The sequence below is a fragment of the Tinamus guttatus genome, unplaced genomic scaffold, assembly GCF_059628265.1.
Source record: "Tinamus guttatus ecotype Peru unplaced genomic scaffold, ASM5962826v1 Tinamus_guttatus_pri_ptg001323l, whole genome shotgun sequence".
Lineage (NCBI taxonomy): Eukaryota > Metazoa > Chordata > Aves > Tinamiformes > Tinamidae > Tinamus > Tinamus guttatus.
In genome coordinates, this window is record NW_028289857.1 from 1 (window position 1) to 13,563 (window position 13,563).

General features: G+C 65.4%; 1 protein-coding gene across 1 annotated transcript; it reads left to right on the plus strand.

The window, feature by feature from the left end:
* Positions 1-2,801: 2,801 nt before the first annotated feature.
* On the plus strand, positions 2,802-12,618 carry LOC148590465 (erythropoietin-like). The gene is made up of 5 exons (XM_088539014.1): positions 2,802-2,867; positions 8,686-8,844; positions 9,703-9,789; positions 11,152-11,328; positions 12,459-12,618. Exons 1-5 carry the CDS (start codon positions 2,802-2,804, stop codon positions 12,615-12,617), a joined length of 648 nt encoding a protein of 215 aa, XP_088395140.1. The 3' UTR covers position 12,618.
* The last annotated feature ends 945 nt before the right edge of the window (positions 12,619-13,563 follow it).

A 13,563-nucleotide genomic window follows, 5' to 3' on the forward strand; every position in this document is an offset into this window, starting at 1 on the left:
GTGGCGGATTTGGGATCCCGGGGGTGAATTTGGGATCATGGGGATGAATTGGGGATTTTGGGGGTGAATTCGGGATCATGGGGGGGGAATTTGGGATCTTGGGGGTGGATTCGGGATCCGGGCCTGGAATTGGGATTATGGGAATGAATTCGGGTTTCCAGGGCTTAATTTGGGATCCCAGGGCTGGAGTTGGGATCCTGGCCTGGATTCGGGATCGCGGGGATCAATTTGGGATCCCAGGGATGAATTTGGGATTATGGGGTTGGATTCGGGATCCTGCGGGCGGATTCGGGATCGCAGGGGCAGATTTGGGATCCTGGGAATGAATTTGGGATCGTGGGGAGAATTCAGGATCCTGGGAATGACCTGGGAATCCCGGAGCTGCATTTGGGATCATGGGGGGGAATTCGGGATCCTGGGGATGTATTTGGGATCCTGGGCCTGGATTTGGATCCTGGGGGTGGATTCGGGATTCTGGACTTGGATTCGGGATCCCGGAATGAACTGGAAATCCTGGAGCTGCATTTGGGATCATGGGGGGGAATTTGGGATCCCGGGGCTGGATCCAGGATCCCAGGAATGACCTGGGAATCCCGGAGCTGCATTTGGGATCCTGGGGATGTATTTGGGATCCTGGGGCTGGATTTGGGATCGTAGGGATCAATTTGGGATCCTGGGGCGAATTTGGGATCCCCGGGGTCGGATTCCGGATCCTGGGCCTGGATTTGGGATCATGGGGGTGAATTTGGGGTCCTGGGATTGGATTCAGGATCCCGGGAATGAGCTGGAAATCCCGGAGCTGCATTTGGGATCATGGGGGGGAATTCGGGATCCTGGGGATGTATTTGGGATCCTGGGCCTGGATTTGGGATCGCGGAGGTGGATTCGGGATTCTGGACTTGGATTCGGGATCCCGGGAATGAACTGGAAATCCTGGAGCTGAATTTGGGATCATGGGATGAATTGGGAATCCCGGGTTTGGATTCCGGATCTCGGGGGCGGATTCGGGATCGCGGGCCTGGATTTGGGATCCCGGAGATGAATTTGGGATCATGGGGCTGGATTCGGGATCCCAGGAATGACCTGGGAATCCCAGGGGTGAATTTGGGATCCTGGGGGCGGATTCGAGATCTTGGGGTTGAATTTGGGATCATGGGGCTGGATTTGGGATCGTGGGGATCAATTTGGGATCCCAGGGATGAATTTGGGATCCTGGGGTTGGATTCAGGGTCCTGAGGGCGGATTTGGGATCCGGGGGTGAATTCGGGATCATGGGGATGAATTTGGGATTCTGAGGTTGGATTTGGGACCATGGGGGGATTTTGGGATCCCGGGGCTGGATTTGGGATCCTGGGGGGGAATTCGGGATCCCCGGGGTCGGATTCTGGATCCTGGGCCTGGATTTGGGATCATGGGGGTGAATTTGGGATCCTGGGATTGGATTCAGGATCCCGGGGGCGGATTCGGGATCGCAGGGGCAGATTTGGGATCCTGGGAATGAATTTGGGATCGTGGGGGAGAATTCAGGATCCCGGGGGTGAATTCGGGATCCTGGGGCGGATTTGGGATCCTGGGGGGGAATTTGGGAACATGGGGATTAATTTGGGATCCCGATGAATGACCTTGGGAATCCCGGAGCTGCATTTGGGATCATGGGGATGAATTGGGGATTTGGGGGATGAATTCGGGATCCTGGGGGCGGATTTGGGATCCTGGGAATGACTTGGGAATCCCGGAGCTGCATTTGGGATCATGGGGGGGAATTTGGGATCCTGAGGTTGGATTTGGGACCATGGGGGGATTTTGGGATCCCGGGTTTGGATTTGGGATCCCGGGAATGATCTGGGAATCCCGGAGCTGGATTTAGCCATCCCGCCCCCCCCTTTTTTCCCAGGATGCCGGACCCGGATCCGCAGCCGCGCCGGCCCCGGCGCCTCCCGGTGCCCCGCCCCCCCCCCTCCGGCTCCGGGAACGCCGGGACGCCGGGAAGCGCCGACGTCTTCGTCACCACCCGCTCCGACTTCCGGGCCCAGCTCCGGCGCTGCCAGCGCCTCCTGGAGCCGGGAACCCGGGAATGCCGGGAATCCGGCCGGGAATGCCGGGAATCCGTGGGGATCTCCGGTCGGAATTCCGGATCCGCTGGGAATTCCGGCTCCGTGCGGGAGCTCCGGCTGCACGGGCTGGGTCTGGCTGTTCCCCGCACCATCAACCTGGCCCTGCAGCTACAGGCGGCGGCGCCGGGGCGGCTGCGGCTCCACGTCACCACGGCGACGGTGGCGCTGCCGGGGGGCGGCAACAGGCGGCGGCGTCGCCATGGAGACGGCGACGGGGACGGTGACGGCGGCGGGAGGAACAACTCGGCCATCCACATCCGGGTGTGCCGGGAGGGGGCGTGAACAGGCGGACGATGGGGACGATGGGGACAATGGGGACAATGGGGACGATGGGAACAATGGGGACAATGGGGACGTCGAGAACGTTGGAGACGTCCGGGACGTTGGGGACATTTGGGGACATTTGGGGACATTAAGAACGTCGGAGATGTCCAGGATGTTGGGGACATTTAGGGGCATTTGGGAACATTTGGGGACATTTGGGGACGTCGAGGACGTTGGGGACATTTGGGGACATTTGGGGACATTGAAAACATTGGAGATGTCCAGGATGTTGGGGACATTTGGGGACATCGAGAACATTGGAGGCATCAAAGATGTTGGGGACATTTGGGGACGTTTGGGGACATCGAGAACGTTGGAGATGTCCAGGATGTTGGGGACATTTGGGGGCATTTGGCGGCGTCGATGTTGGGGACGTTGAGGATGTTGGGGACATTTGGGGACATCGAGAACATTGGAGGCATCAAAGATGTTGGGGACATTTGGGGACATCTGGGGACATTGAGAACATTGGAGGCGTCCAGGATGTTGGGGACATTTGGGGACGTTTGGGGACTTCCAGGATGTTGGGGACATTGGGGACATTTGGGGACATTGGAAATGTTGGAGATGTCCAGGATGTTGGGGACATTTGGGGACATTTGGGGGCATCGAGAACATTGGAGGCGTCCAGGACGTTGGGGACATTTGGGGACGTTTGGGGACATTGAGAACATTGGAGGCTTCGAGGATGTTGGGGACGTTTGGGGACATCAGGGACGCCGGGGGCATCGGGGACATTTGGGGACATTTGGGGACGATGGGGACATTTGGGGCGTCGAGGACGTTGGGGACATTTGGGGACAATGGGGACATCAAGGACATTTGAGGGCATTTGGGGACATCAGTGACATCAAGGGTATTGGGGACATTGAGGATGTTGGGGACATCAGGGGCATTTGGGGACAATGGGAACATTGGGGATGTTGGGGACGTCGGGGACATTTGGGGACATCAGGGGAGGCTCCCATGGTGTCCCAGGACACTTGGGGACATTGGGGACACTTGGGGACACGGGGGGACATTGGGGACACTTGGGGTGGCCTTGTTGCTTTTGGGGACACTTGGGGACGTCTGTGGCTCCATAAACCCTTTTGGGGCCGTTTTGGGGACTTTTGGGGACATTTGGGGACATCCGGTGGCTCCTGGCGCTTCCGGGGCCGTTTTGGGGCCGTTTGGGGACATTTTGGGCCGTTTGTGGCTCCATAAACCGTTTTGGGGCCGTTTGGGGACATTTTGGGCCGGTTGTGGCTCCATAAACCGTTTTGGGGACGTTTTGGGGACATTTGGGGACATTTTGGGCCGGCTGTGGCTCCATAAACCGTTTTGGGGCCGTTTGGGGACATTTTGCGACATTTTGGGCCATTTGTGGCTCCATAAACCGTTTTGGGGACGTTTGGGCTCCGCTGCCACCTCCCGTGGGGACACTGGGGACATGGGGGGGCTGGGGCCGTTTTGGGGACAATCTCAGGGTTTTGGGGACAATCGGGGGGATTTGGGGCCGTTTTGGGGGTTTGGTGGCCCCAGGAGCCATTTTGGGGCCATTCCGGTGGTTTGGGGGACTGTGGGACCCGTTTTGGGGGCGTTTTTGGGGTTTCGATGGTCCCGGGAGCCATTTTGGGGCCATTCTGGTGGTTTTGGGGCCATTCTGGGACTTTTGGGGACCCCAGGAGCCGTTTTGGGGCTGATCAGGGGGTTTTGATGGTTCTGGGAGCCGGTTTGGGGGTTTGGGGACCATTTTGGGGAGTTTGGGGACCCCGGGAGCTGTTTTGGGGTCGTTCTGGGGGTTTTGAGGCCGTTTCAGGGGCGTTTTGGGGCCATTCTGGGGGTGTTTGGGCCATTTTGGGGCTGTTCTGGGAGTTTTGGGGACAATCGGTTTTGATGGTCCTGGGAACCATTTTGGGGCCATTCTGGGGGGTTTTGGGGACCCCAGGAGCCGTTCTGGGGGCTTTTGGGGGGTTTGGGGGCTGTTTTGGGGCCGTTCGAGGGGTTTTGGGGTCGTTTTGAGGCCGTTTTGGGGGGTTTTGGGGTTGTCCTGGGGGTTTTGGGGCTGTTCCAGGGGTTTGGGGACCGTTTGGAAGCTGCTTTGGGGGTTTTGGGGCCTTTTTTGGGTCGTTTTGCGGGTTTCGAGGCTGTTTTCGGGCCATCTTGGGGGTTTGGGGGCCGTTTTGAGGCTGTTTGGGGGGGTTTGGGGGTCCTTTTGGGGGCTTCGAGGCCGTTTCAGGGGTTTTGGGGCCGTTTCAGAGCCCCCGTCCCCCCCGTGGGCCCAGGCGTCCGGGCGGCCGCCCCGTGGGGCAGGAAACGCGCGGGGGCCCCGGCGTCCGGGGGGGAGGGGGGGTCTCACCTGGGCAAAGGGGGGCCCCGGCGTCCGGGGGGGCTCCCAGGGATCCGGGGGAAGGGGCCCAGGAGTCCGGGAAGGGCCCAGAATTCCAGGTGGGATCAGAGCATCCGGGAGGGGCCCAGGAGTCCGGGAAGGGCCCAGGCGTCCGGGGGGGCCCAGGCGTCCGGGAGGGATCCAGGTGTCCGGGAAGGGCCCAGAATTCCGGGTGGGATCCGAGCATCCAGGAAGGGCCCAGGAGTCCGAGGAGATTCCCAGGTATCTGGGAAGGGGTCCAGGAGTCCGGGAAGGGCCCAGGAGTCCGAGGAGGTTCCCAGGGATCCAGGAAGGGCCCAGGCGTCCGGGGGGGCTCCCAGGTATCCGGGCGGGGGCCCAGGAGTCCGGGAAGGCCCCAGAATTCCGGGTGGGATCAGAGCATCCAGGAGGGGCCCAGGCATCCGGGAAGGGCCCAGGCATCCGGGTGGGATCGGAGCATCCAGGAGGGGCCCCGGCGTCCGGGCGGGGGAGGGGCCCGGGCGCCCTTTGGCCCCGCTGGCGCCGCGGGGACCTGACCCCGGGGCCAGGCCGTGCGGAGCGGCACGTACGGCCTGGCAGGGGGCCGGCCCGGACGCCGGGGCCCCTCCGGGACGGCCTGGGAGCCCTGCGGAACCCCCGGACGCCTGGGCCCCTTGTGGAGCCCCTGGGCTCCTTGGGACACCCCCGGACGCCTGGGCCCTTTGTGGAACCCCCGGACGCCTGGGCCCCTTTTGACACCCCCGGACGCCTGGGCCCCTCCGGGACAGACTGGGAGCCCTGCGGCACCCCCGGACGCCTGGGCCCTTTGTGGAACCCCCGGACGCCTGGGCCCCTTGTGGAACCCCCGGACGCCTGGGCCCCTTTTGACACCCGTGGGCTCCTTGTGACACCCCCGGACGCCTGGGCCCCTCCGGGACAGACTGGGAGCCCTGCGGAACCCCCGGACGCCTGGGCCCTTTGTGGAACCCCCGGACGCCGGGGCCCCTTTTGACACCCCTGGGCTCCTGGGCCCCTCACGACACCCCCGGACGCCTGGGCCCCTCCGGGACAGACTGGGATCCCTGTGGAACCCCCGGACGCCTGGGCCCCTTTTGGCACCCCTGGGCCCCCACGTGTCACCCCCGGACGCCTGGGCCCTTGAAACACCCGGACCCCTGGAGTCCCCGTGTCCCGTCAACCCCCCGCGCCACCGTCCCCACTGTCCCCAACGTCCCCACGGAGGGTCCCCGTCCCCGCGGCTCCTCTGGCGCCACCTCATTGTTCGGCCGCTTCCTCCCGCCGCGGGGCCCAGGCGTCCGGGCGGCCCCTGCGTCCCCGGTGTCCCCGGTGTCCCCGTCCCCACGTCCCCCGTCTGTCCCCGTGTCCCCCCATTCCCCTGTCCTCAACCCTGTCCCCGTGTCCCCCAGCCCTAGGGGACACCCCCCCCAATGTCCCCATGTCCATCCCCCCCCCCCAATGTCCCCTCATCCCCATCTCCCGCGTCCTGTGTCCCCAATGTCCCCACGTCCATCCCTGTCCCATGGCCCCCATGTCCCCAATGTCCTCCCATGTCCCCCAATGTCCCCATGTGTCCCCAATGTCCCCATGTATCTTCATGTCCCCCAATGTCCCCATGTCTCAATGTCTCCTTGTGTCCCCATGTCCCCCCGAGTCCCTCCATGTCCCCCTATATCCCCCATGTGTCCCCAATGCCCCCCATGTCCCCAATGTCCCCATGTGTTCCCATATCCCCCTGTGTCCTCAAGTGTCCCCAATGTCCCCATGTCCCCCCACATCCCCAGTGTCCCCCATGTCCCTGTGTGTCCCCAATGTCCCCATGTGTCCCCATGCCCCATTGTCCCCCATGTCCCCCATGTGTCCCCATATCCCCCCGTGTCTCCAGTGTCCTCCATGTCCCCAATGTCCCCCCACATCCCCAGTGTCCCCTGTGTCCCCCCATGTGTCCCCATGTCCCCCTGTGTCCCCAATGTCCCCAATGTCCCCATGTGTCCCCATATCCCCCCATGTCCCCCATGTCCCCTGTGTCCCTCCATGTCCCCAATGTCCCCAATGTCCCCAATGTCCCCTGCATCCCCCCCTCCTCCCCCCACCCGTCTTGGTGGCGCCAGGTCCCTCCGCCCTTGGGGGGGGGGTGACAGGTGGTGGCCCTGGGGGGGGGGTGTCACCGGGGGGGGTGGCCCTGGGGGTGTCACCAGGGGGGGTGGCCCTGGGGGGGGTGGCCCTGGGGGTGGCCCCGTCTCGGTGGCCCCGGTGGTGGCCCCGGGGGGGGGGTTGGTGGCAGCGCGTGGCCTCGACCGGGACTCGCGGCGCCCGCCGGGGCCTCCGCGTCCTCCCCCCGCGGCTTCCGGCGCCGCCGGCCATGGGGCCACCCGGTGAGTGCGACAAGGGGGGGGACACGAGGGGACAACGGGGGGGACACGTTGGGGACACGTTGGGGACACGGGGGGGACGCGCGCAGCGAAGCCGCCCCCGGACGCCGGGGCCCCCGCCCGCCCCCCCCCCCCCGCGCGGCGGCTCCGCCAATGGGGACCCGGGCAACGCGCGCGGCGTTCGTGGAGACCGGGAGCTTCGAGGGGCCCCGGCGTCCGGGAGCGGCGCCGGCCGGAGGGGCGGGAAGGGGCCCCGGCGTCCGGGAGGGGTCGGGGGGCCCCGGCGTCCGAGAGGGTCTCCGGGGTTCGGGGGGGTCTCCGCGGTTCGGGGGGCCCCGGCGTCCGGGGCTGGTGCCGTTCGGGGGGTCGGGAAGGGGCCCCGGCGTCCGAGAGGGTTTGGGGGGCCCCGGCGTCCGGGAGGCGGCTCCGTTCAGAGGGTCGGGAAGGGGCCCCGGCGTCCGGGAGGGTTCGGGAGGGTCCCGGGGTTCGGGGGGGGTCTCCGGTGTCGGGGAGGGTCCTGGTGTCCGGGGGGGCCCGGCGTCCGGGAGGCTTCGAGGGGCCCCGGCGTCCGGGAGGGTTCGGGAGGGTCTCCGAGGTTCGGGGGTCTCCGGGGGGCCCCGGCGTCCGGGGGCGGCTCCGGAGCTGGTGCCATTCAGGGGATCGGGAAGGGGCCCCGGCGTCCGGGAGGGTCCGGGTGTTCGGAAGGGTCCCGGGGGGTTCAGGAAGGTCCCGGGGTTCGGGGGGGTCTCCGAAGGGCCCCGGCGTCCGGGGCTGGCGCCGTTCGGAGGGTCGGGAAGGGGCCCCGGCGTCCGGGAGGGTCCTGAGGTTCAGGAGGGTTCGGGGGTCTCCGAGGGGCCCCGGCGTCCGGGGGCGGCTCCGGAGCTGGTGCCGTTCGGGGGATCGGGAAGGGGCCCCGGCGTCCGGGAGGGTCCGGGGGTCCGGGAGGGTCCCGGGGTTCGGGGGTCTCCGGTGTCGGGAAGGGGCCCCGGTGTCCGGGTGTTCGGGGGGTGCCCGAGGGGCCCCGGCGTCCGGGGGCGGCTCCGGAGCTGGTGCTGTTTGGGGGATCGGGAAGGGGCCCCGGCGTCCGGGAGGGTCTGGGGGTCCGGGAGGGTCCCGGGGTTCGGGAGGGTCCGGGGGTTCAGGGGGTCTCCGAAGGGCCCCGGCGTCCGGGAGGCGGCTCCGGGGGCGGCTCCGTTCAGAGGGTCGGGAAGGGGCCCCGGCGTCCGGGAGGGTCCCGGGGTTCGGGGGGTCCTGGTATTTGGGGGGGGGGGGGTCCCGGTGTCCGGGGGGGGGGGTCCCGGTATTTTGGGGGGGTCCCGGAAGGGGCCCAGGCGTCCGGGGGATCCCGGTGTCCGAGGGGGGGGGGGCCCAGGCGTCCGGGGGGGGGGTCCCGGTATTTGGGGGGTGTCCCGGGGTCCGGGAAGGGGCCCAGGCGTCCGGGGGGGCCCCAGTGTCTGAGGGGGTCCCGGTGTTTGGTGGGGGGGGGCCCAGGCGTCCGGGGGGCTCGGGGGCGGGGCCCCGTCACCAGGCCCCGCCCCCATGTGTGGCCCCGCCCCCAGGGCTGTGGCTCCTCCTCCCGCTGCTCCTCCCGGCGGCCCCGGCCCAGCCCGAGGGTCCCGGGTCCCTCTGCGACCCCCGAGTGCTCGAGAGGTTCATCCGGGAGGCGGGGGACGCCGAGAGGGACACGGTGACAACGGGGACAACGGGGGGACATGGGGACAATGGGGGGGGGATTGGGGACATTGGGGACATGGGGACGCCGAGAGGGACACAGTGACAACGGGGGGGGATTGGGGGGACATTGGGGACATGGGGACAACGGGGACAATGGGGACATGGGGGACATGGGGGACATGGGGACGCCGAGAGGGACACGGTGACAACGGGGACAACGGGGGGACATGGGGACAATGGGGGGACATGGGGGGGACAATGGGGACAATGGGGGGGATTGGGGACATGGGGACGCCGAGAGGGACACGGTGACAACGGGGGGACAATGGGGACATGGGGGGAGATGGGGGGGCATTGAGGGACATGGGGACAATGGGGACATGGGGACAACGGGGACATGGGGGGACATTGGGGACATTGGGGACATGGGGACGCCGAGAGGGACACGGTGACAACGGGGACATGGGGGACAACGGGGGGACATTGGGGACATAGAGGGGACATGGGGACATTGGGGGACATAGAGGCTATGGGGGGACATTCGGGACATGGGGGGACATGGTGACACCGAGGGGGGACGGGGGGGACATTGGGAGACATTCGGGACATGGGGGGACATGGGGACATGGGGGGATGGAGGGGACATAGGGCATATGGGGGGACATGGGGACACCAAGAGGGACATGGTGACACCAGGGGACATTGGGGACATTGGGGGGACATTGGGGACATGGGGGGATGGAGGGGACATTGGGGACAGGAGGGACGGGGGGAAATGGGGGGATATGGGGGGACATGAAGGGACATTTGGGACATTGGGGACATTGGGGACACCAAGGGGGGGACACGGTGACACCCCCCCCCCCCCCAGGCCGACTGTGGCCGCCCCTGTGACCTCCCGGAGCCGGTGACGGTGCCGGACACGGGTGTCAACTTCAACGAGTGGCAACAGCTGGACGTGAGTGTGGGAACGGGGCGGAACGGGGCGAAAACGGGGGAAACGGGGAAAAAATGGGGGAAAACGGGGTGAAACGGGGGCGAAACGGGGAAAAACGGGGTGAAACGGGGAAAAATGGGGTGAAACGGGGTGAAACGGGGAAAAATGGGGGAAACGGGGAAAAACGGGGAAAAATGCGGTGAAACAGGGAAAAAGGGGGGAAACGGGGAAAAATGGGGTGAAACGGGGTGAAACGGGGAAAAAGGGGGCGGAACGGGGAAAAATGGGGTGAAACGGGGAAAAATGGGGCAAAACAGGGAAAAATGGGGAAAAAGGGGGTGAAATGGGGAAAAACGGGGAAAAATCGGGGAAAAACGGGGAAAAACGGGGTGGAACGGGCAAAAATGGGGTGAAACGGGGAAAAATGGGGTGAAACGGGGAAAAATGGGGTGGAATGGGCAAAAACGGGGCGAAACAGGCAAAAAGGGGGACAAAACGGGCAAAATGGGGCAAAACGGGGAAAAATGGGGCGAAACGGAGAAAAATGGGGTGAAATGGGCAAAAACGGGGCGGAACGGGCGAAAATGGGGCGAAACAGGCAAAAAGGGGGACAAAACGGGCAAAAATGGGGTGAAATGGGCAAAAATGGGGCGAAACAGGTAAAATGGGGCAAAACGGGCAAAAATGGAGCGAAACGGGGAAAAATGGGGCAAAATGGGCAAAAAAGGGGGCAAAACCAGGGTGCAATGGAATGGTCGCGGTGTTGTCACAGTGTTGTTGCGGTGTTGTCTCCCCCTGGGGTTGCCCGGTTGTTGTGTGCGGCTGTCGTGATGTTGTATTGCGGCTGTCGTGTGGCTGTCGTGGCTCTGTTGCGCGGTTGTCGTGTCCGGCTGTTGTGCGGTTGTCACGTGCACCTGTTGTGACGCTCCCGTGCGGCTGTTGTGACTCTGTTGCGTGGTTGTTGCGTGCGGCTGTTGCGACTCTATTATACGGTTGCTGCAAGCGGCTGTTGCACGGTTGTTGCGCTGCTCCTGTGCGGCTGTTGCACGGTTGTTGTGTCTGCCTGTTGCAACGCTCCTGTGCGGCTGTTGTGGCTCTATTGTGCGGTTGCCTTGTCTGGCTGTTGCAATGCTCCTGTGCGGCTGTTGTGATGCTCCTGTGTGGCTGTTGCACGGTTGTCATGTCCGGCTGTTGTGACGCTGCTGTTGTGGCTCTGTTATGCGGTTGTCCCGTGCGGCTGTTGCGCGGTTGTTGCGTTGTACCATACGGGTGTTGCCCGGTTGCCGTGTCCGCCTGTCGCGACGCTCCCGTGCGGCTGTTGTGTCTCTGTTGCGCGGTTGTCGTGTCCGGCTGTTCCACGGCCGCCCTGTCCGCCTGTCGCAGGCCTCCCGGCGCCGCTGGCGGGTTGTGCGGGGACAGGCGGCGCTCGTGGCCGCCGTCTCCCGCGCCCGGGAGCTGCTGTTGTTGGCGCCGGGTGTAGCCGCCCTCCCCCCGGCCCTGGAGAGGAGCTGGAGCCTCGTGAGGAGCGTCAGCCGGTTGCTATGGAGACTGCGGGGACAGGTGGGGACATGGGGACAATGGGGACAATGGGGACACAGGGGGATATGGGGGGACATTGGGGACAATGCGGACAATGGGGACAATGGGGACATGGGAAACGGGGGGACATTGGGGACGTTGGGGATGTTGGGGACATTGGGGACATGGAGGGAAATAGGGGGGCATTGGGGGACATGGGGGACATGGGGAGACACAGGGGGACATGGGACATTGGGGACAATGGGGACATGGGGGACATGGGAAATGGGGGGGACATGAGAGGACATATAGGGACATGGAGGGACATTGGGGACAATGGGGACATGGGGGGACATTGGGGGACATGGGGGACATTGGGGACAATGGGGACACGGGGACATGGGAAATGGGGGGACATTGGGGACGTTGGGGATGTTGGGGACATTGGGGACATGGGAGGACATGGAGGGAAATAGGGGGACATTGGGGACAATGGGGACATGGGGACATGGGAAATGGGGGGACATTGGGGACATGGAGGGACAATGGGGACAATGGGGACATGGAGGGACATGGAGGGAAATAGGGGGACATTGGGGACAATGGGGACAATCGAGACATGGGGGACAATGGGGACATGGGGGGACACAGGGGACATTGGGACATCAGGGGACATGGAGACATGAGGGGACAACATGGAGGGACATTGGGGACGTTGGGGACATGGAGGGACAATGGGGACAATGGAGACATGGAGGGACATGGAGGGAAATAGGGGGACATTGGGGACACTGGGGACACGGGGATATTGGGGGACATGGGGAGATACATGGGGACATGGGGACATTGGGGACAATGGGGACAATCGGGACATGGGGGACAATGGGGACATGGGGGGACACAGGGGACATTGGGGACACAGGGACATGGGGGGACAGGAGGGACATTGGGGACAATCAGGGACATTGGGGATGTGGGGGACCTGGGGGACACGGAGGGAAATAGGGGGACATGAGGGGACATTGGGGACAATGGGGACACAGAGGAACATTGGGGACAATGGGGGGACATGGGGACAATGGGGGACATGGGGAGACACAGGGGGACATGGGGACATTGGGGACATTGAGGACGTTGGGGACATGGGGGGGGGGCCGTCCCTGTGGGCGGAGCCTCCCGCTGACCCCTCCCCCCCCGCAGGATCCCCCGCCCCCCCCCCGCGCCCCCCCCCCGCCCTCCGGGTCCGCTCCCTGTCCCGGCTCCTCGGCGCCAACAGCCGCTTCCTGCGGGGCCAAGTGCGGCTGTTCCTGGCGGACGCCTGTTCCCGGTGACACCCGGCGCCGCCTGTCACCCCGAGCCCTCCGTGGGGAGCAACAGGCGGGACTCGCCGCAGGCTACAGGCGGCCGTCAATCATCCCCGCTACAGGCGGCGGCGGGACACGGCGCCGGGTGATTGACAGGCGTCAATCGCAACGAGGACTATGGACACGCGGGTGGGTGATTGACGCCTGTCAATCACCCCAGCAAGGACCGGGGGGGCGGGGCCTCGCTGATGGGCGTCACCGCGGGGTGATTGACAGCCGGGGGGGCGGGGCCGCGCCGCCGGTGATTGACAGCCGCCCGTCAACCAACCGGGGGGGGCGGGGTTTTGGCGGGGGGCGGTGCTTTGATTGACAACCCGTTGATTGACAGCCGGGTGATTGACAGCTGGGTGTTACAGCCGGGTGATTGACAGCCGGGTGATTGACAGCCGGGTGATTGACAGCCGGCTGCCTGTCGGGAACACGGAATATTTATCGGAGCCGCCGATTCCTCCGCGCCGCCCGGACGCCTGGGCCCCCTTGATCCCCCCCGGACGCCTGGGCCCTTTCCCAGCTCCCCCCCCGGACGCCTGGGCCCCTCCTCAGCCCCCCCCAGACGCCTGGGCCCTTCCTGAACCCCCTTGATCCCCCCGGACGCCTGGGCCCTTTCCCAGCTCCCCCCGGACGCCTGGGCCCTTCCTGGACCCCCTTGATGCCCCCCGGACGCCTGGGCCCTTTTCCGGCCCCCCTCGGACGCCTGGGCCCTTCCTGGACCCCCTCTGATCCCCCCCCGGACGCCTGGGCCCCTCTGATCCCCCCCCCGGACGCCTGGGCCCCTTTGATCCCCCCGGACGCCTGGGCCCTTTCCCGGCCCCCCCCGGACGCCTGGGCCCTTCCTGGACCCCCTTGATCCCCCCCGGACGCCTGGGCCCTTTCCCAGCCCCCCCTCGGACGCCTGGGCCCTTCCCCCCCCCCC

Bases quoted from the DNA above. Each gene is read 5' to 3' on its own strand.
- LOC148590465 (XM_088539014.1), top strand. From the start codon at position 2,802: ATGTTGGGGACGTTGAGGATGTTGGGGACATTTGGGGACATCGAGAAC. The intron at 8,845-9,702 runs GTGACAACGGGG...CCCCCCCCCCAG, and splicing joins GGGACGCCGAGAGGGACACG to GCCGACTGTGGCCGCCCCTG. The intron at 9,790-11,151 runs GTGAGTGTGGGA...CGCCTGTCGCAG, and splicing joins ACGAGTGGCAACAGCTGGAC to GCCTCCCGGCGCCGCTGGCG.